This window comes from Alosa pseudoharengus, unplaced genomic scaffold (assembly GCF_046254945.1).
Source record: "Alosa pseudoharengus isolate Yale_2024_CS ecotype anadromous, Long Island Sound unplaced genomic scaffold, YU_APseudo_1.1 YU_APseudo_1.1_scf_1, whole genome shotgun sequence".
NCBI lineage: Eukaryota > Metazoa > Chordata > Actinopteri > Clupeiformes > Clupeidae > Alosa > Alosa pseudoharengus.
The window spans coordinates 29,788,935-29,809,279 of record NW_027468564.1 but is presented as its reverse complement, the minus strand read 5'-3'; the positions used below and the strand labels follow the sequence as shown (position 1 = coordinate 29,809,279).

The following is a 20,345-nucleotide window of genomic DNA, read 5'->3' as shown; positions in this document are numbered from 1 at the left end:
GCGAGTACGCTTTGGGAAAAGCTTTGTGCCCTCTGCAATAGCAGCACTAAACAACAGATCACAGAGGTGATGGATCACTGTGCCACCCTCATTCCTCTGTAATGCCAACTGGTGATGGTTTTCCTGTTTGTATCTGTGTAATGTGATATATATGTGCTGTATATGTGCTGTTGTGATATATGTGCTGTATATGTGCTGTTAACATCTATGTGGGTGGGGTATGTGGTGGCAGGGTGGTGGGGGGTGGGCGAAGAACCGTGACTGTGTGTATCTATGTATTTCATGTCTGTGAGGCTTGTATGGTATGTGAAAACAAATTTTCTATGTAAGGACAAATAAACTAACTAACTAACTAACTATCTTACACCACTTACAATACTTAGTTCTTAGATTAGTTGGTAGTTAGCATTTCATGATTTAACTTGAATATTTGAGTTCTTCACTGTCAAGTTGAAATTACTCAACATAATATATTAAAAGTGAAATAGGTTGACTGTCTTTTTAAAGCAAAACCAGACAATTTATTTTTATGTTATGTTAAGTTGTGAAACTTACGACTGAATTTTACAAGTTTGTAAGTTGAAATTACAAAAGAAATTGAGATAAGTGTTTACCACATATTGCTGATTATTTGAGTTAGGCTATATTCAGAGGTGTAAAAGTCTGTTAAGTTCTCCACAGGGTGGCAGGCACAGAAACCAAATGGCAGCTGAACCCAGACTGTTGATTAAGAAAGCTTTTGTCAACATGCGACATTTGTATCCAAAATCCTGGCCTTACAATAATTAGCTAATATTAACAGGCCGGAAAGGTCAATTCGTATGTAAATTGTTGAATTAGTTAATTTGTGATTTATTTGTAGGTAATTTGTGTGTTTGGTTCCAAGAAAATATATCCACCATTTTAATGAATTTTCATACATATTTTTTTTACATTTTGTTTTCATTCAGTCATTCCAGTAGAACTGTATTGTTATTTGATTTATCTTTACTCAATTAAAACAGCACAAGTGCAATTTGATTGATCTGAAATACACAATTAAATAGCATGACTTTTCGATGTTTTTAAAAACGGAGATAGCCTTTTTGAACCAAACTCTTAAATTGCAGGGATCATGAACTTCCTCTCTGTGTTCAGATTCACTTTCACTTCCTTTCCACTTCCACTCCTTCTGGTGACACTGAGGTTAGTTAAAACCACAAGCTAAGGCAGAAAGAAAGAGAGAGAGGGACGGGGGATTGCACAAATGTTATGACATTGATAGCAATCTGTCCATGTGGAGGTGTGCAATTGATGTTAAATGACAAACACACATTTTTTAATATGTAATATGTGTTGTTATAAATTGTTACCAAATATATTTTATTTGCCCCATAAAAGATTAAAAAATACTTGTATTTTTATTTAATTATATTTCATGATATTAAAATATATAAGCACACCCCTTGGGTTATATGTGTTGATGTTGATTTCATGAGCAATCATTAACTTCCTGCTGATCAGGCATACAGTATGCTGTGTTAAGTTAATATTCAGTGATTAAGCCATGTATATCCTGAAGATTCATGTTGGGGTTCTGTTGCTAGGACCCAAATAATTGCAGTCTCAATCCATCAACTTGTTTTCACGCTTCTTGTTGAAAGATGCAAAAAAGAATTTGCTGACAGCAGGACAAAAAAAATGCAAGTTCAGGGATGTGTGTTATATTTGTCTGGATTCAGACAGTGGGGGTGGTCAGCTTCCTATCTTGTGTTCAGACATACTTTCACTCCCTCTTAGTGGTCAAGACATTTTTATTGTGGTGGGCAAAACAGAAATATATAGCATTAAATCAATCAATTTTTATAGTAGAGATAGATTGTAAAATGGTAGTGAAATCACAGTGACTCAAATAGGTCCAAAATGCAGTTGAATATCAATGCTCATCTGCAAATGTGTTATATAAACACTTGGGATCTTGCATATATATACTGCTCAAAAAAAAATAAGGGAACACTTACAGTTTTCCACAATTGTTAAAACACATTTTTTGAAACCTTCCACCCTTTTTCTCCATTCTCAAACTACATTCACAGAATGTCTGACAGTTCTTGCAAAATAAAACACTTGCCTCAAAAGTTTTACTTGTGCTCAGAGCCTAACAGTGTCAGAGTACCGATCTAGTGTATGATTGAAGTGTTCCCTTATTTTTTTTGAGCAGTATATATATCAGGAACCGGGGCCTCAATCTTCCATAATGCAAGGAGGCAGCCTCTCTTTGGCATTCTTGTGTCCAGGTTTGAAAAGACAAAACAGCTCTTTCATTCTTAAAATATACTATATATATTACTTACTTTATATACTGTATATAAAATGTCAAGTGGTGGACAAAATGTTGATTCTTAATGTGTGGTAAACAATCAAACACAAACTAATGTTTAATAAACTAGATGTACCACAGAGCGGTACAAAATATGACCGCCGCCCAGTCCAGCACATTTTTTCCACAAAAAGAAATCACGCTGAAAGGCCTATATGATTCTAACTGTCTCACTAAATTGCATTATCCACACTCAATTCTCACTGGTATCTGCTAGACAACAAGTACCAAAACATGATTAGTTCATAGATTTCACATGTAAAATTAATTTTATACAACCCCACCTCCATCTTGCCTGTTCATAATTCTGAGAAATTCTTGATTGTTTGTGTTATGTTTATGTTATGTGTGTGGGTGTGTGTGTGTGTGGGTGTGTGTGTGCCTGCGTATGTGCCTGTGCATGCAAGCGTACATATGTCTACTGTGTGAGTATGTGTCATACGTATGATTACTGTGAATGTATGTGTGTGTGTGTGTGTATCTGTTTGTGCACATGTGTGCACATGAAATGGGTTAACATGACCCCTGGAGGCAAACATACGGAAAAAAATGGTCATCCTAGGCCCTACAGTTCTCAAGATATTCACAGAGAACTGTGTCTGCCCTACCCTCCTTTCGGGGGTCCAGTCCAGCGGGGGGGCTACAGATCAAAACGAAAAATGACGGATCCATGCTATCCATGTGGGGGTACATGCCCACCAAGTTTTGTGTACCCCGGTCTTTCAGTGTCCCGGGAATCCTTGTTGGTGTACGTCACTAAATGTACACATAAATTATTTTATTGTAAGGCCCCCCATGAACGAAAGTACACAAAACTTGGCATGCATTCGGAGGGTGTCATAATGATCCTACACTTTTAATTTCGTGCAGTTTTGACCTTGTCAGCCAGAGATATTGTGATGAAAACACCTAATTTTTGCTTTTTAATTTTTAACTAGGTGGCGCTATACATGAAATAAGTGGTAATGGGATGGGTTGACATGCCCCCTTAAGACCAACATACACAAAAAAGGTGGACCTCCAAGGCCCTACGGTTCTCGAGATATTCACAGAAAACTGTCTCCGGCCACCTACAGGCCAGTTGGTGTATAGTAACATAAATTAATTTATTGTGTGGCCCCCCATGAACGGAATTCCACATACGTGCATACAGAGGGTGTCATAATGATCCTACACTTCCAATTTCGTGCAGTTTTGACTATGTTAGGTCACAGATACCTTCAATTACAACACCTCATTTTTACTTTTTTGTGTTTAACTAGGTGGCGCTATACATGAAATGAGTGGTTATGGAATGGGTTGACATGGCCCCTTGAGATCAACATACAAAAAAAAATGGTCCTCCTAAACCCTACGGTTTTCGAGATATTCACAGAAAACTGTGTCTGCCCTACCCTCCTTTCGGGGGGTCCAGTCCAGCGGGGGGGCTACAGATCAAAACGAAAAACGATGGTTCCATGCTATCCATGTGGGGTTACATGCCCACCAAGTTTCGTGTACCCCGGTCTTTCAGTGTCCCGGGACTCATTGAAGGAAATTTGGGCATGCGAAAAAAAAAAAAAAAAAAAACAATTCTGACTAAACCTATATGACCGCCGCTTCGCTGCGCGGCGGTCATAAAAATGAATGGCTTTATTCACCTAGCCAAAGAAAGTCAAACGGCTCTTATTATCGAAGGTGTGCCTACTATGATTTTCATGTAAAAATGTTGCATATCTTGGATAGATGATGTTCTAATGCTGGTTAGTAGGCCTGTTCAGAGCAATTTATAGGATTCAAAGCGACATATAACCTGAATCCCCTTGGTTTGTGTTTGGATTCAGTTGCTCGTATATTGGTATATTTAGACTGGTGCTGAGATGAGGAGTGTGGCGAACAAATTCTTTCTGGCAAGAATTCGCATTCAGTGTCTGAGAGGCAGCTACAGATTGGCGGCCTGTTTTGTTGTCCAGAGTTTGATTGGAGGGAGCGCTCTCGGTGGATGTTGGAATCACTGCCAGGTAGAGTGGAATGGCTGATGTGTCAGAGTTCTGGTACTCAGGATCAGAATTTGGAGGTGTTGGGGGGTTTGCCCGAGTCTTACCACGGGCGTGTACAACATCGTTCTCATAATCAACAGTCTCCTGAAAGAAAAAAATACATAATTCCTTTCAGTTGCAGCAGCCACATATGTTAACAAATGCAGATGAACAATGTGTACACCTATCATTTGAATATGGGGATATACAGCTTATAAAGGTTTAGCATATAAACAAATATATGTTTTTGTATTTAGTTGTATTTTTTTAAGGTTTGAAAAACAATGCCAATTAACAACGTGTATTTCCACTCACCTTCCTAGTCCTTGCTGTATCTGTGGACATTTGATTGCCTGGCAAGTTAGGAGCTGTCAAGACAGTCAGAGCACAGGTTAATCGTGGAGTCTGATCGTAAACATTTTACCGATTACGAACCTCATCGTTGAATCAACATTAGCTTAATAATAACTTTGTTATAGTTTTCACTTGAATTCAGTATTCCACAAGAACATCTGGTAGGAAAAATAATCCAAAGTGTGGATAGACTCTTATTTATAGAATAAAGCAAAATGGTCTTGAAGCGCTGCTAACAACTGTGCTACCATTACTACACCTACCTACTACACTACAACTTTTTTCAATGTTGAAACAGATCGAGAGCACCATATTTGACTTAAGTTGTCATGCTCTTGGCTTGGCATAATGTCTCCGTAATCCTGAACCATTAGGTAAAAAGGTAAGGTATAGTTAATAGGTGAGTAAATGCTGGATGACGTCATTTCATTTTTTTTTTATTAGACACTTTTGTTGAAAGGAACTTCCATGTATTTGAACGAAAGACGGAACAAAATACACCAGCAAGGTGTTTTTTTTCTTCTGACCGACATTACTCCGTGACCTTGATCAACAGACCACTGTTAAAAAGCATCATGGGAGCCAGAAAACACCAGATTAACTCACGTTGTTCTGATTTCTTCTTGTATTTGACCACCACCAGGAGGCCTATGCCCAACAGCAGCAGCACCACGACAGGGACCAGCACCCAGATGGCCGAGTTGGTGTCTGAGCCGCTGGATGTTTGTGGGGAATCTGAACCTGAATCTGTTTGGGGGGAAACTGAGAGATGGATAGAGAGAGAGAGAGAGATGACATGTAATTTGCTGCATTCAATAGGACTATTTATAGCTATGCTGATAGGAAATGCACTCACATTTTTTGACAGTTAACTGAATGGCTGACGTAAACTCAGGTCCTCTGTCAGTAAACTCCACACACCAGTATATCCCAGAATCCTCTGCTCTTAGGTTGTAAATGCTCACAATGAAGACTTTCTCAGTGACATTGTCCTCCAAAGATAATCTGTCCTTCAACGCCCCCTGCACCAAACACTCCCCAGGATCACTTCCCCTGCAGAAATGCTTGCGATACGCCATACTCTTGGTAGTTTGAAATTTGCAGGGTATTTTAATGTTGCGTCCCTCATAGTTGCTCACATTGATCACTGGCAATTATGAAAAAGAATAATTAAATATTATAGAACACGTACACAGCTTCAAACAAATGCAATTTTGACAATTTACTATCGCAAAATGCACAGACAACTGCAGGGCACTGCCAGTTTGTAAAGACATCCAACATACAGGCTTTCACTTCCAGTGGCCATTCAGGGAAAAACCTGAAGTCAAATATTCCAAACATGTATTTCCCAGAATCCTCTGCTCCAAGTCCTCTGATGGTCAGTGTAAGCTCCTTGGTTCTGGTATTGTCATACAGGGAACACTTCTCCGCATTATTGGCCCTGGGCTGGCCATTTTGAGTGTAAATGAGGGGTGTGGGGTGTCCTAGTTTTTGGACGCACTTCCCCTTGTTCTCATATCCAAAACCATACACCAGTTTCATCTCTACTTCTCCCCCGATGTATCCAGTTAGTGGGATGGCTGTAACAGAAAGACAAAAGAAAGTATGATTAAAAAAAATTGACAGGTTGGCATCCATTTAATATATTTCTTTCTTTTTTTTTTCAAGTATACAAAAGAGAAGAGTTAAATTCCTTGTGCTGTAGGTCGAGGATTTCTCATAGTAGCCGATCAACAATCTCTCAACAGTCTCTGTAGGCAGCCTGTCCCCAAACTAAAATAGAATCCAGCATGGGAATTCTCTGGGAATACTAAAGGGAGGGGTGAGCTACCTCTCTGGCTTGTTTTGTTTGGTCCTGGGTTAAAATAGAATGTACGTTTTAACTAATTAATTTAAACATTAACACAAACAAATGTGACTTCCTGCAAAATTCCTGACTGCACCTTTAACATGATACACAGGACACAACAACAGGTGGCAGTTAGCACCACATGTTGTACCCAGGTTCCATAATGGCCCTCCCTCACAAAATTACTAATTAAAAATATATATGAATGATCTTCATATCACAGATACACATAAAATGGAAAGAAGGTCTAATGATATTACCACCAATGAAAACCTGTGGTTTATACAATATAAGCTTATGACAAGAATCTATTATACCAAATCTAACATACATACACTTAATCCCTCTTCTTTTACTTTGTGTGTAAAATGTGGCTGTCAGGATGATACTCTTATTAGTAGAGGTCCTGGGTAAGATTTGTATGCACTTCATTTAGCGGAGAATATCTCAACTGTTATAGACTAATATGACCCCACTGAACAACGTGGGATGTGTGCCAAAATCTCTACCCGGGACGAAAGTCCTGAAAATGACCACAACAGATGACACTATTATCACACTTCAGGTGAATGGGACTTTTTTCCCCTTTATAGATATTCCCATACATTTCTACCAGATTAATGTTCATATTAAGAGAAATACTTTTTGTATTACACTTTGCCTAAAAAATACAACAAAATATGCAAATGAGGCAATATCTCATAAAATATAAGTACATATAAACTCTTGAAGCTACAGATTTTCTGAGGTGATCACAATGTTCACAGTGACCATAATTATAAGGTCTTAGAAGAGTGTAAGCATTCTGCTTCAATGGGGTCATATTAGTCTATAACAGTTGAGATATTCTCCGCTAAATGAAGTGCATACAAATCTTACCCAGGACCTAGACTATATACAGTACATGCTTTCTGGGAATGTGAAAAAATAAAAAATCCAAATACAAAACTTTCACATTGTACACGGTATGCACTGCGCTCACGCTAGGTTGCTCTTGGTTGAGGTAACGTCTCAGGTAACTGTTCAGCATTCAACCCCTTGATGCGGTCACCAATAACTACCACTCCAGAAACACAGCAAAAAGATTTCCACAAATCTCATAGTCAATTCCGGTCAAAGATGACCACAGCTTTTGAGCACCTCAGCCATAGCCATTGGCAACCTCAGATGGCTGTTTTACAGTTATTTTTAATGATGCTCCATGAAAACCAAAAGCCAATAGGTATACGTCTCTACTACCAATCTCCACTGGTCCTGTTTGTGCTTATAGTCACATAACTTCACTTCTGCTACCAATTCTGCATTCTTTGACTCTCAAAAGCTTCCTCCCTCACATCCTCAAAGGGAATAGTTTACTAAATATTACATAAAGTGTTGCTTGGATCAGTACAGTCAAAGTCAACATTATATCCTCTCTAAAAATGGAAATGATATAGCTTCATGCATTCTGCATTTTATGGATGTAAATAAATTGTATTATTTTGTATTGTTAAGATGGTCATTAGAAGATACAATAACACAATATAGTATTGCTCATTTGATTGACATATGAATGGTTCAACATTAATTCATCACACTTACCCCAAAACTGCATTTTGTCAGTAGTGACCATGTTCTCATTTGATTGCCAAATGCACCAGTACTCTCCTGTGTCACTGTTAGAGACGGGATCGATGACTACAACCCCTATGTCAGTCATTCTGTATTTGGATAATGTGCTTTTGGGATTCCCCTGTTCATTTGTGGAAATGATAACGATACATTTGCTATCGCTGGTACGTTTGCAGAGGCGAAATTGGACTGAGCTTAACAGCGGTGGAGTGGGACAGTAGATGTTTGCACTTTCCCCAATATAGCCGGTCTTTACTGCTACTTCACACCAACCTACTATAAAGAAATACAAACAGTCTGATTACAAATAGACTGAAACATGTATTTATAATTAATAATACATGTTAAGTGTATTATCACATGGTAAGTCGATATCCAGGAAAAAAATATGTGCAAAATGTTTAAGCCCCCATTAGATAGTAGGATCACTAGGTATATCAGCACACTGTATATTGATTAACGTTGATATATTGATGGCATGTTCAAAGAAAACATGCATAGTGGCTTAACACTTTTGCACAGAATTCCCCCAAATATAATTTCATTAGTATTATCCTTGCATTGGTGAGCTTACCCCGATGCACTGCATACACTAAAATAAAAACAATTTTACCTGGGATCAGGAAGATGATGACAAACAGACACATTTTAAGTTTTCAGGTCTTTGAGAGTCAGAACTTGAGAAAAACAAGTCAAGTGTTGGTACCAGCATCATGTGTCAGTTCTTAAGTTTACTGGTGTTGCCTTATAGGCTTCCCCTTCCTCTCTCCTCCTACACACGAGTGTGTGTGTGTGTGTGTGTGTGTGTGAGAGAGAGAGAGAGTATTTAATATGATTGTTTTTGCTGTTGTTGTGTAGTGCTACACAATGGCAAGTTCTAATATTGGAATAATTCATCCAAACCCATTCTGTGGTAAGACTCCACTTTGATCACAGGACTGTGTGTGTATGTGTGTGTGTGTGTCGGTGGGAGAGATCCCACCCCATCTCTCTCCCTCCCTCTCACCTCCTTTCACACTTCCGGTGTATATGTAATGTGTCCTGACCATATCAATGGCAGCTAAATGTGCTTGTTTTTTTAGGACAAATTTGCTTAACCCACTGGCAGACAAACTTACTTGTTTTCAGGATGAGACATCTTAAAAAAGTCAAACTCTTTTTAAATTAAGTGAAAAAGCAAGAAAGCACTAGGTAAGTCTCGTTATACTGAAAAAACCCCAATACCAAATATATTTTTCATCTTGATATAAGATTAATAATGCTTGGTAATTAATTTTATTGCAATGATTTTATTATATAAGCAGTTTGTAATTGTCGTGTACAGGGAACCTGCGTTTGGCATAATGGTCACAGTGTGGTGGAAGAAGTCAGCTTCCTCTCTCGGGCAGACACTTTCATGTCCTCTTTCAGAACACCCGACATGCTGGCACCACAAGCTATACTGTAGAAAGGGAAATGCGTGTGTGTGTGTGTGTGTGAGAGGGGGGGGTTCTGGAGAGAGGAGCAAAGATTGTTCTAAGTATTCTCAGACATGTAAACACTATGACCTATAGCAGCGGTTCCGAAACTTTTTTTCCAGCGTACCACAACCTACATCCTGACTCAGCTCGCGTACCTCCACCATCCGTCACATAAAAACGTAACACATATTGACGTATCTATTAGCCATTGCAACTGGTCTATGAGCTCTCACACTAAAATACAGTGTGTAGAGCAATATTATGAAACACAAAGCACATCGAGAACATAGGCTTAAGATGAAAAAAAAAAATAAAATAAAATAACACCTTTCCAACATTGGCGTTTACATCTTGCGTAGGCCTACAGTACATGTTGGCCTACCACAGTTTGGGAATCCCTGACCTATAGCACTATCAGCACTAATTTGAAATTACAGAAATTGAGTTTATCCTGATGTTGTCATGATTCAATTCTAGTCAGAATTTGAGTCTGAAGGAGAAATTTTGGATTACTAACATTTTTATGTATTAGAAGTGAATACTAATCTACATTTATTACATAGAAGTGATTAACATTTCATTTTCTTATATTCTGTGTATGCTTTCTATACATTCAATACTGTGCATCAACTTTGCTTTAAGAGAGTTAAGGGTATTCTGCCTGATGCAGTAATATTAGGAATATCTCGACTATAGGAATTAGACTATGGCAAGAAAATGCTGAAGGATGTATATGTATTGTATTGACCAATTATCTACTTACTTGGAGTAGCCAAATGACTTGTGTATGGCGCATGGATCACATGTTATGTCCAAGAAGTGTCCATGTATTGTTGTATTTCTGCATGTATGGGGATTTTTGGAAAAGACCATTGTACTCATGTGATTTGTATTACCAATGTAACTAACATGTATAAGATGGGGCCTCGCCCTAGAGAACTTTGAGTAGTGTTACTGGAACATGCTGTTGCTAGTGACCTGCTCCCGGTATCGTGAATAAACCTGCAGTGGTTCCTCACACCTGAGTGTTGCCTGGATATTTTTGACCACAAGTCTGATACTGGTCCATTGGGATGCAATTATGGGTAGTGTTTCAACCGATACATAGGGGAAAATGCCTCTGCACTCAATTGGATAGACCTAACCAATCAGAGCAACGAAATAGCTTACCGTGAGGTGTAGGAAGAACACCCAACCCATCCTTCTTCAAATGCTGAGGGCGGGGCTAAGTTTGGCTGGCAGCCAGGCTATTTATCCACCTCTTATTAGAGTTTATCCACTTCAAAAAGAGTTTATTCACCAATTGCAACTTTTAATATTCAAAAATCACACTATATTATCCATATTCACAATATGTACACTCACCAACACTCAAGGAACCATGTATTACCATTGGTATTATATATATATACTGGGCAATAACCTCCAGCATCATCAAACATGTTCTGAATGCCTTTTTTACAAATCCGATACCACACGGCGCAGTCCACCTCCTATTTTACCACTACTCTCCTGAACACAATATACACAATAATAGCACTATATAGATACATATAGCACTTTATATTTATTATTATAGTATAGCACTTTATATTTATTATAGCTGGATGGAATCCACTATCTTGAAATCTCCTGGCTTCTTCTTATTATACATTTTTACCTTTTCAAGAATGAATGCGACTCTAACCGCTTAACGTACAGACATGTTGAAATAACCGTTGTGTAGGTCTGGAGTGGGGCAAGAGAGTTATTGTTTCAGGTTTTTTAAAAAAGTTTTGAGAAATAAGGGATTAAAAATGTTTAAAAGCTAATTTTTCCCCCATAGACTTGAATGGCTGTGATGTCATAATGGCCTAAAGCCAGCTGCGCTCGTTAAGCTCCCAGAGTAGTTCCCGGGTTAATCAGAACACTGGCACAGATGTCACCTGTGAATCCAAATGTCTCAGCTTCTAATGCATACAATCTGGTGTTCCCTAAAACTACACATCCTGTTTAAGTGTTTCCAGTGTGTCAAAATAAAAGTCACAGCCATATCTCATGCTTTGCGCATTATATCTCCAGAACGGCTTGACGCATATGTCTGCAATTCCTTAATCACCGTTTGTGTGTGTGTGGCAATGTGTGTGCACGCATGTGTGAATATGAAATTACATACATTTTAGAATTGGTAATTTTCTGAAACTGAACGTGTGTCCTTGTGGTGGTCCTATACTTTGTTGTATTGCGCAAAGTTTGATTAGCTGTGTTGGGCACTTTGGTGGGAATTCCATTGGCTGGGTCATGGAATCACTGTCAGGTAGGGCGGAATGTCTTCCACCCTGTCGGAATTCTGGTACACATCATCAGAATTGGGTCTGTTGATCCTTCTAGGAGGTGTTGGGGGGTTGGCCTGGGTCCTAACACGGGCTTGTACCTCATTGTTCGCATAATAAACAGTCTCCTGGAAAGAGAAAAACTCCCTTTAGGAAGCAACATTCAAAATGATATCCCACCTTATTCTCCTAAAACTCACTTTAAGAAAAATAAAGTGAGATGAGCAGATATATATATTTGTTTATTAAAAATGCTAACATTGAAGTCTCTGTGGTTAATAGAACTTCAATGAAACAGTAATGGAGGCCAGTGTATGTTGCTTATTTTTTTAATGTTTGTGCTGTTCATATTACTCACCTGTGCATTTCATATTACTCACCTGTGCTGTTCATATTACTCACCTGTGCTGTTTATATTACTCACCTGTGCACTTCCTGCTGCGTTTGTGCTGTTTATATTACTCACCTGTGCTGTTCATATTACTCACCTGTGCTGTTTATATTACTCACCTGTGCATTTCATATTACTCACCTGTGCATTTCCTGCTGCGTTTGTGCTGTTCATATTACTCACCTGTGCATTTCCTGCTGCGTTTGTGTCCATCTGATCATCTGTTTTAATGTTTGTGCTGTTCATATTACTCACCTGTGCTGTTCATATTACTCACCTCTGCTGTTTATATTACTCACCTGTGCACTTCCTGCTGCGTTTGTGCTGTTTATATTACTCACCTGTGCTGTTCATATTACTCACCTGTGCTGTTTATATTACTCACCTGTGCATTTCATATTACTCACCTGTGCATTTCCTGCTGCGTTTGTGTCCATCTGATCATCTGTTTTAATGTTTGTGCTGTTCATATTACTCACCTGTGCATTTCCTGCTGCGTTTGTGTCCATCTGATCATCTGTTTTAATGTTTGTGCTGTTCATATTACTCACCTGTGCATTTCCTGCTGCGTTTGTGTCCATCTGATCATCTGTTGAGGTAGATGCTACCAGACATTTAGAACACAATGAAATTACTCATGGAGTAGAGATGCACCAATTGTCTCTTAAAGTTTCTGTAATTGACACATTTAACTGGAATTTGGATTAGGCTACACCTGCTTTTATTAGGAGGAAGTTATTCACCGCATACATATGGCAGAGTACCTCCTCCCCTGTGTTTGCATATGCATCAATGCATATGAAAATATGGCATCATGTTCAAATGTATCATGCAATTTGATTTTGTGTTTTTATTTGGATATTGGATGTGAGAACAAGAAAATGGTTGTTCCATAACAGTGCATTTAATGAGTGTATGAATGCCCCACACTGAAAAACATTAAAGTTTGATACTGCAGCAAGTTAGACTCGAAGAAGAATCTGATTGTTCACCTGTTCCATTTTTTAACAGCCATTCCATTACTGAAAAGTTGATTAAATGTATGTTATAGTGCTCTATTAAAGAAAAGATAGTAAATAAATCCTTGTGTGAGCTGTAATGTGGTTAGAAAAATGACATCGGAATCGGCTAAAATCTGTATTGGCAGGACAAACTCTATGAAAAATCGGAAGTGTATCTCTATCATGGAGTAAAAATATGAAACATTTTACCAGCTCCATCTAAATATGAATTGGCTTACTGTGCTATAAGCTAAATGTAGCATGTATGGAACAGCTGTGTAACGTATGAATCAGACTTTTCCTGTGCAAAACTTAATTAATTTGCACATACATTCATACTAAAAAGCAAAATGCCCTTCAAAATGTATGGCAGCTCATATTAGAGACAAGGCGAATCTACAAATTCTGTATTAAAAATGAACTCACCTCGTTCTGATGTCTTCTTCTTGTATTTGACCACCACCAGGAGGCCTATGCCCAACAGCAGCAGCACCACGACAGGGACCAGCACCCAGATGGCCGAGTTGGTGTCTGAGCCGCTGGGTGTTTGTGGGGAATCTGAACCAGAATCTGTTTGGGGGGAAACTGAGAGAGATGGATAGAGAGAGAGAGAGAGAGAGAGAGAGAGAGAAAGAGAGATGACATGTAATTTGCTGCATTCAATAGGACTATTTATAGCTATGCTGATAGGAAATGCACTCACATTTTTTGACAGTTAACTGAATGGCTGACGTAAACTCAGGTCCTCTGTCAGTAAACTCCACACACCAGTATATCCCAGCATCCTCTGCTGTGAGGTCAGAGATGGTTACTATGAAGACTTGGTCAGCAACAAGGTCCTTTAAAGTGAGTCTGCCATCTCCCGACAGCCCTTGCTCCAAACACTCTACTGGATCTTTTCCTCGGCAGAAGTGTTTATTCCTCTTCTTACTCGTTCTCGGATACTTGCAGGATATATCCACGGAACGCCCCTCGTAGTAGCTCACCACAGTCACTGCCAATGATAGAAGGAGAACGCTACACAGTCAATACTGACTCTGCTTTGAATGCAGCAAGATAAGACTATGAACCCTAATTTGAATAATTGACACAGTGCAAATGCTTGAGTTTAACTGAAGCTAAATTAACACTTTCGTGTCCGTGCCGAACATTCTATGTTTGGTGCTGGATGACCTCCTCACACAAAAAAAACGTATTTCTTGAGTATAATACATACCATCAGTGGGATATACATACCGTTGTAATCAGAAGGATCAGTTCTATGAAATGGTGTAAATCAATTTACTAAGATAACACAATGGGTTAATACATTTGCCATAAAAATGGATGAGACAGCATAATGCCCCCAAATGCCACACTGAATAGCTATAGCCCAAAAATGGATGAGTCAGCATAATGCCCTCAAATGCCACACTGAATAGCTATAGGCCATGCACATACACTTTGCTTGTTGCTATACACTTTGCACTTCGCCCACCATTTCAATTAGAGCTCTCTGATAGATTACATAAATTACATGGATGCAAGTGTGGCATTGCAATTACAATAAAATATCATAACATACAGCCTTTAACTGCCAGTGGCCATTCAACATAGCGTCCAGCATTCTCCATTCCAAATACATATTTCCCAGAATCCTCTGCTTGCAGCCCTCTGATGGTCGCGGTGAGTGTCCTCGCCATGGTGTTGTCGTAGAGGGAGAACTTGTCGTTGTCAGCTCTAGTATGGCCGCGTTGCGTGTGAATGAGGAGGGAGGTTTTTGTGCCTGGTCTGGAGAGGTACTTTGTCTTTTGCTCGTATCCCGGGCCATACAAGAATCGGATCACCGCCTCCCCTCCCTTGAGTCCAGTTAGTGGCATGGCTGTGTGTGTGTGTGAGTGTGTGTGTGTGTGTGAGAGAGAGACACACAGACAGAAACAGAGTTGTATATTTCTAAATGCTGTTTGCCAATATTAATGCACATGGCAATAAAGCACACTGAATTGAATTGAACTGAGAGATAGCGAGATCATTTTGGTTTGGAAAATAACAATGGAAGTATCTGACAACTTAATATAACATTTAATTTCTTGCATGACCTTTCACAAGTAAGAACATAACATTACAGTATCTACGGTATATTTTCATTATTTTAAATTAATTGAGTTTTTTCATGCTCACCCCAAAAGTCCACTTTTTCAAAGAAGACAAATTTCCCAGTCGAGTCGAAAACTCCACACCAGTACTCCCTGGTGTCACTGTCAGACACCTGAGTGATGGTAACCGTGACAACTCTGCGTTGTTGGTCATCATATATGAAAAATCTGCCCTGAGGATTGGCTACTGTGTCAGTGGAAGCGATGATGTAAGAGCTGGTGTCAGTTCGCTTATGGCAGAGGTGCTTGGGCACCATGCTGAACTGTGGCTGGTACGGACAGTAGATGTTCTTCATTCCTCCCAGGATGCCGGCCCTTAATACTGCTTCACACCAAGCTGCCATATAGTGACAGAAATAGTTGATTTTTGTTTTGTTTTAATTACTCGGCACATTTGCTAATGTTGACTACATGAAGAGTTTGGTTCCAAAACGCTATCTCTATTTCAACAAATTTTCATGAATATTTTTTTTACATATTATTTTCCAGGTCATTTTAGTGCAACTGTAGTTGGGTTATTGTTATTTGATTTATTTTTACTAAATCAAAATAGCAAAACTGCAATAGTATTGATATTACCTAAAAAATACACAATTAAATAACATGATTTGTTAATGTATTTTTAAAGAAATGGAGATATGGGAAACAAAGACTGTCGGCAGTGGAAACCAAAGACTGTCGGCAGTGCGCAAACTAAAAGGACTTCATGTTGCCCCTCATCTACTCCTACTACTGTATACCAGCATTGTCCAACCCATTCTTTTATACTGTTCCACCTGTTTCTTCAACATCCTTACTGTAAAAAACCGTAACAAACTCACCCAACTAATCAATACTGCCACCAAAATAATAGGTCTGCATACCCCAAACCTACAAGAACTAAACACCAATGCCATCGCACATATTGCTCATTCAATATCCCTGGACATTACCCACCCACTCAATCGCTACTTCTCACCCCTACCCTCTGGCAGGAGGTTTAGTAGCATAAGGTGCAATAAAGCCCACTTCAGCAGAAGCCTAATCCAAATACTCAACAACACAAAGCCCCACAGATAAATATATGCAGTGCAATAATGTATGTTTTTCCCATGAAACCCCCAATATTTTATGTAAAAGTCTGTGTCAATTGCCTGTGATGTATGTAAGGTGTATGTCTGTATGTCATTCCTATGTCTGTGTTCATGTATGTGCCTTTCTGTGCCTGTGACCATGCAGGATGAAAAGCTGTATGGAAAATGTGAAAAAGAATTTCCCTAAGGGGATAACTAATAAACTAACTAACTAACTAGTGTTTTGGAACCAAACTATTTACATATCAATACTGTAGGTAGCCTACATCCATATTCAGAAAGAAATGTAACATTTTACTAGATGAATTCCACATGTATTCAATGTGTACATGTTGCATATCATAGAATTCTTGAATTTCCCCTTGGGGATCAATAAAGTATCTATCTATCTATATATCTATCTATCTATCTATCTATCTATCTATCTATCTATCTATCTATCTAATAATATGTGACTTTGGCCCTGTGGTGTTTAAACAATTCCATTAAATTTGCACATTTTGTACAGATAAAAAAATACAAATATTTTACCTGAGATCAGGAGGAAGATTGACAATAATAGCAGAATCATCTTGACTTTCTTTTCAGATATGGTCTGTTCAAGGAAGTTTGCATAACTTTAGTCTGATCTTAAAAAAAAAGAATATGTAAAAAGAGGTGTTGGCTAAGGTTGCATAAGTTCACTGTTGACGGTCTGTGGCTGTCTGTGTCTTAAGTTCAACCGACCCCTCTTCCTCTTTCCCTCTCCTCCCACAGTACACACGTCGAAAAGATGTAATCGTGTACATCTGACCGCAACTTTGTTTTTTTTTTTTTTAATAAAGGCCTCAAATTGCCCAGTGTTTAGATATTCATAACTTGACTTCATGATACATTTCATCACTGAAATAGGTTTTGTACTTTGTGATACTCTGGCCAGATTAGAGTTTTTCACACATTCCCAGAATCAATCACCCTTTTGGCAAAACCTTAAACAGTTTTGACATATAAAGCAACATACAAAATACTTTTTTAGATCGCATTGACTCTTTTTAGCAAACCTCTAAACACATTATCATGCAATAAAACACATTTTAGATTGTGATGCACTTAATAATGGTAACCACAAGTGGCTAAAGGTCAACATGATTTGTCACTAAGACCGTGACACTCTGGACAGAGTGGAGGCCAGCAGGGGACTGCCAGCTTCCTCTCTGCAGCAGCAAATACTTTCATGTCCTCTTTTTGGACACACTGATATTAGCTGAAACCACAAGCTGGAGAGAGTGGTGCAGGAGAGAGAGGGAGGGGAAGGAGAGACAGACAGAGGGTGAAGGACACAGAGAGAGAGAGAGGTTGAAGGAGGGAGAGAAAGAGAGAGGGTGTAGGAGAAAGAGAGAGGAAGTAAGAGGGAGGGTGAAGGACAGAGAGAGATCGAAAGAGAGAGGGTGTAGGAGATAGAGTGAAAGAGAGAGGGTGTAGGAGAGAGAGTGGTGAAGGAGAAAGAGAGAGGGTGAAGGAGAGAGAGAGAGAGGGTGAAGGAGAGAGAGAGAGGGTGAAGGACAGAGAGAGAGAGGGTGAAGGAGAGAGAGATCGAAAGAGAGAGGGTGAAGGAGAGAGAGTGGTGAAGAAGAAAGAGAGGGTGTAGGAGAGAGAGTGAAAGAGAGAGGGTGAAGGAGATAGAGTGAAAGAGAGAGGGTGGAGGAGAGAGTGAGAGACAGTGAGGAAGAAAGAGAGAGTGAAGGACAGAGAGGGTGAAAGAGAGAGGGTGTAGGGGAGAGAGACAGAGTGGTGAAGGAGAAAGAGAGAGGGTGTAGGACAGACAGAGTGAACGAGAGAGAGGGTGAAGGAGAGAGAGAGATAGGCTGTCAAAGTGTTTTTGAAGTTGTCTAATTTATTACAAGCTGGAGACAAGTTTGTCCCTTCTCACAGAGGTCATACCAACGACACTAAGCTGTTTAATTTGTATGACTAATGTAGTGTTTAAGTTTTCTTTTTTTTTACAATCACTAACAAGCATTACTTTTTCTAAAATCTTATCACAGCAAAACACATTACACAATAAGCGAAGAGTTATAAAGACATTTCAAAAACAACCCTTTGTGTATATATCTTTTGATGAAATATAGTGTATTATCAAAGGTAAATGATTGATAGAATAATCCAATTGTGTGAGCAACAGGAAGTCACTGAACACTGTGTAAATAGAAGCCCAGCATTGACCAAAAAAGATATTGTCAGATAGTGTGACACCAGTGCTGAATCCATCTTCCCTTGTCGATGGGAAATGACCAGCCCCTGATAAACATGAGACAAAATGAGCTCTCAGAAGGACTTCAGCGATGTGTCGTGGCCTTCAGAGGTGTGTCATGGCCTTCTAATGGAACTCAGTGGATCATACAATGGCATTACGCACATGTACTAGTCTTATATAAATCTGTTGACAAAGAGACGGAAAGCACAAGCAAAGGACTGGACTGAAGAGTCTTTGTGTGCAGGAAGGCTAACTCTGCACTAGACTGGAAAATGTTTACTCTGTCCTGTGGCAAAAAATAAATAAATACAAATATCCAAGGACAGCAGGAGCAGCAGCAGTTTTATATATATTTTTTGTATATTTTTTGGGGCTTTTTTATGCCTTTAATTCGATAGAACAGCGGAGAATGACAGGAAGCAAGTGGGAGAGAGTGTCTCCCCCATCCACACAAGGCCTGTACATTTTTATTAAGACAGCCCCCCCCCCCCATCCACATTAGGCCCGTAGATCATGCAGTTTTATTAAGACAGCCCCCCCCCCCCATCCACACTAGACCAGTAGATCATACAGTTTTTAACAATTGCTATAATGACCCCCCTTTAAGTACAGCGGCTTAGCACCATAATTGTTCAGTTTTTGCAGAAAGCATGAAACTTGGCACAGTTATAGTACTAACCATAGAGAAAAAAAAATATTGAAATATATTTTTAAGTGTCAAAAATATATTTTTGGGCCAATTTTGAATATTTACATATATTTTAAAGAATATCTACAATAGGTCTGTAGACAATATAGTTTTTCACAATTGCTAAAACACTAAACTCCAGTCTCTGAACCAAATTCTCAGTTGCCTACATTTCTTGAATCAACCCCCCTTTTGGCAAAACCTTAAACCTTTTTCACATGTAAAACACAATTTGCAGATCTCTCTTTTAGCAAAACTTTGAACAAATGATCATGCAATAAAACACATTTTGCATAATGCACTTGCATAATTAACCAAAAGTGGCAAAATGTAAACACAAATAACGCACAGATGTCATACATTAAACACAACTACTCAAATCTACAATGGATAGAAGCTATCAGTGAGGCATTCAGACTACATAGCGACTGCAATGTACTTCTCATTTATAATACTGAAATGCCTGTCTTTTTGATATACAGTTCTTCACATTGCTAAAACACATTTTTTGAAACCTCCCTTGGTCTTTGTTCTTTAGATACAACTTGCCTTTACTGTAAAGCAGCAGAAATGTAACATAGAGAAATGGCGCCACCATCAGGTAGATGAGGGAAATAATACATGAGTTGTGGTGTATGTTCTTTGGAGTGGAGAGTTTCACATTTTGTTGTCTATTGAATCTATTTGAAGGTCACAGAATGCCAATTATTAGAGGATCTGCTTGTCACAGCATTGGAGCGCTTGGTCGATGAGCTCCTGATGTTTCAAGTTTTTATGTGGTTTATCTTTCCGTCTGTCACATGGCTCTGGTCTCTAATTGGCTTTTAAATTTTGTCAGAAAAATCATCTACAAATAAT

At 38.9% G+C, this 20,345-nt stretch overlaps 2 protein-coding genes across 2 annotated transcripts; both read right to left on the bottom strand.

Moving 5' to 3' along the window:
* Positions 1-4,079: 4,079 nt before the first annotated feature.
* On the bottom strand, positions 4,080-5,839 carry LOC143132143 (uncharacterized). The gene is made up of 4 exons (XM_076291515.1): positions 5,588-5,839; positions 5,338-5,493; positions 4,693-4,745; positions 4,080-4,482 (listed from the first exon to the last, which is right to left on the bottom strand). Exons 1-4 carry the CDS (start codon positions 5,808-5,810, stop codon positions 4,135-4,137), a joined length of 780 nt encoding a protein of 259 aa, XP_076147630.1. The 5' UTR covers positions 5,811-5,839; the 3' UTR covers positions 4,080-4,134.
* A 5,135-nt stretch (positions 5,840-10,974) lies between these two features.
* LOC143131992 (polymeric immunoglobulin receptor-like) lies at positions 10,975-17,220 on the bottom strand. Its single transcript, XM_076291456.1, has 7 exons — positions 17,098-17,220; positions 15,519-15,830; positions 14,923-15,219; positions 14,062-14,352; positions 13,785-13,943; positions 12,909-12,961; positions 10,975-12,094 (listed from the first exon to the last, which is right to left on the bottom strand). Exons 1-7 carry the CDS (start codon positions 17,135-17,137, stop codon positions 11,933-11,935), a joined length of 1,314 nt encoding a protein of 437 aa, XP_076147571.1. The 5' UTR covers positions 17,138-17,220; the 3' UTR covers positions 10,975-11,932.
* Positions 17,221-20,345: the final 3,125 nt, after the last annotated feature.

Bases quoted from the DNA above. Each gene is read 5' to 3' on its own strand.
- LOC143132143 (XM_076291515.1), bottom strand. From the start codon at position 5,810: ATGGCGTATCGCAAGCATTTCTGCAGGGGAAGTGATCCTGGGGAGTGT. The intron at 4,746-5,337 runs GTGAGTTAATCT...CTGTCTTGACAG, and splicing joins CAAGAAGAAATCAGAACAAC to CTCCTAACTTGCCAGGCAAT. The intron at 4,483-4,692 runs GTGAGTGGAAAT...TTTTTCTTTCAG, and splicing joins ATACAGCAAGGACTAGGAAG to GAGACTGTTGATTATGAGAA.
- LOC143131992 (XM_076291456.1), bottom strand. From the start codon at position 17,137: ATGATTCTGCTATTATTGTCAATCTTCCTCCTGATCTCAG. The intron at 14,353-14,922 runs GTATGTTATGAT...TATCATTGGCAG, and splicing joins GCCACTGGCAGTTAAAGGCT to TGACTGTGGTGAGCTACTAC. The intron at 13,944-14,061 runs GTGAGTGCATTT...CATCTCTCTCAG, and splicing joins TCAGTTAACTGTCAAAAAAT to TTTCCCCCCAAACAGATTCT.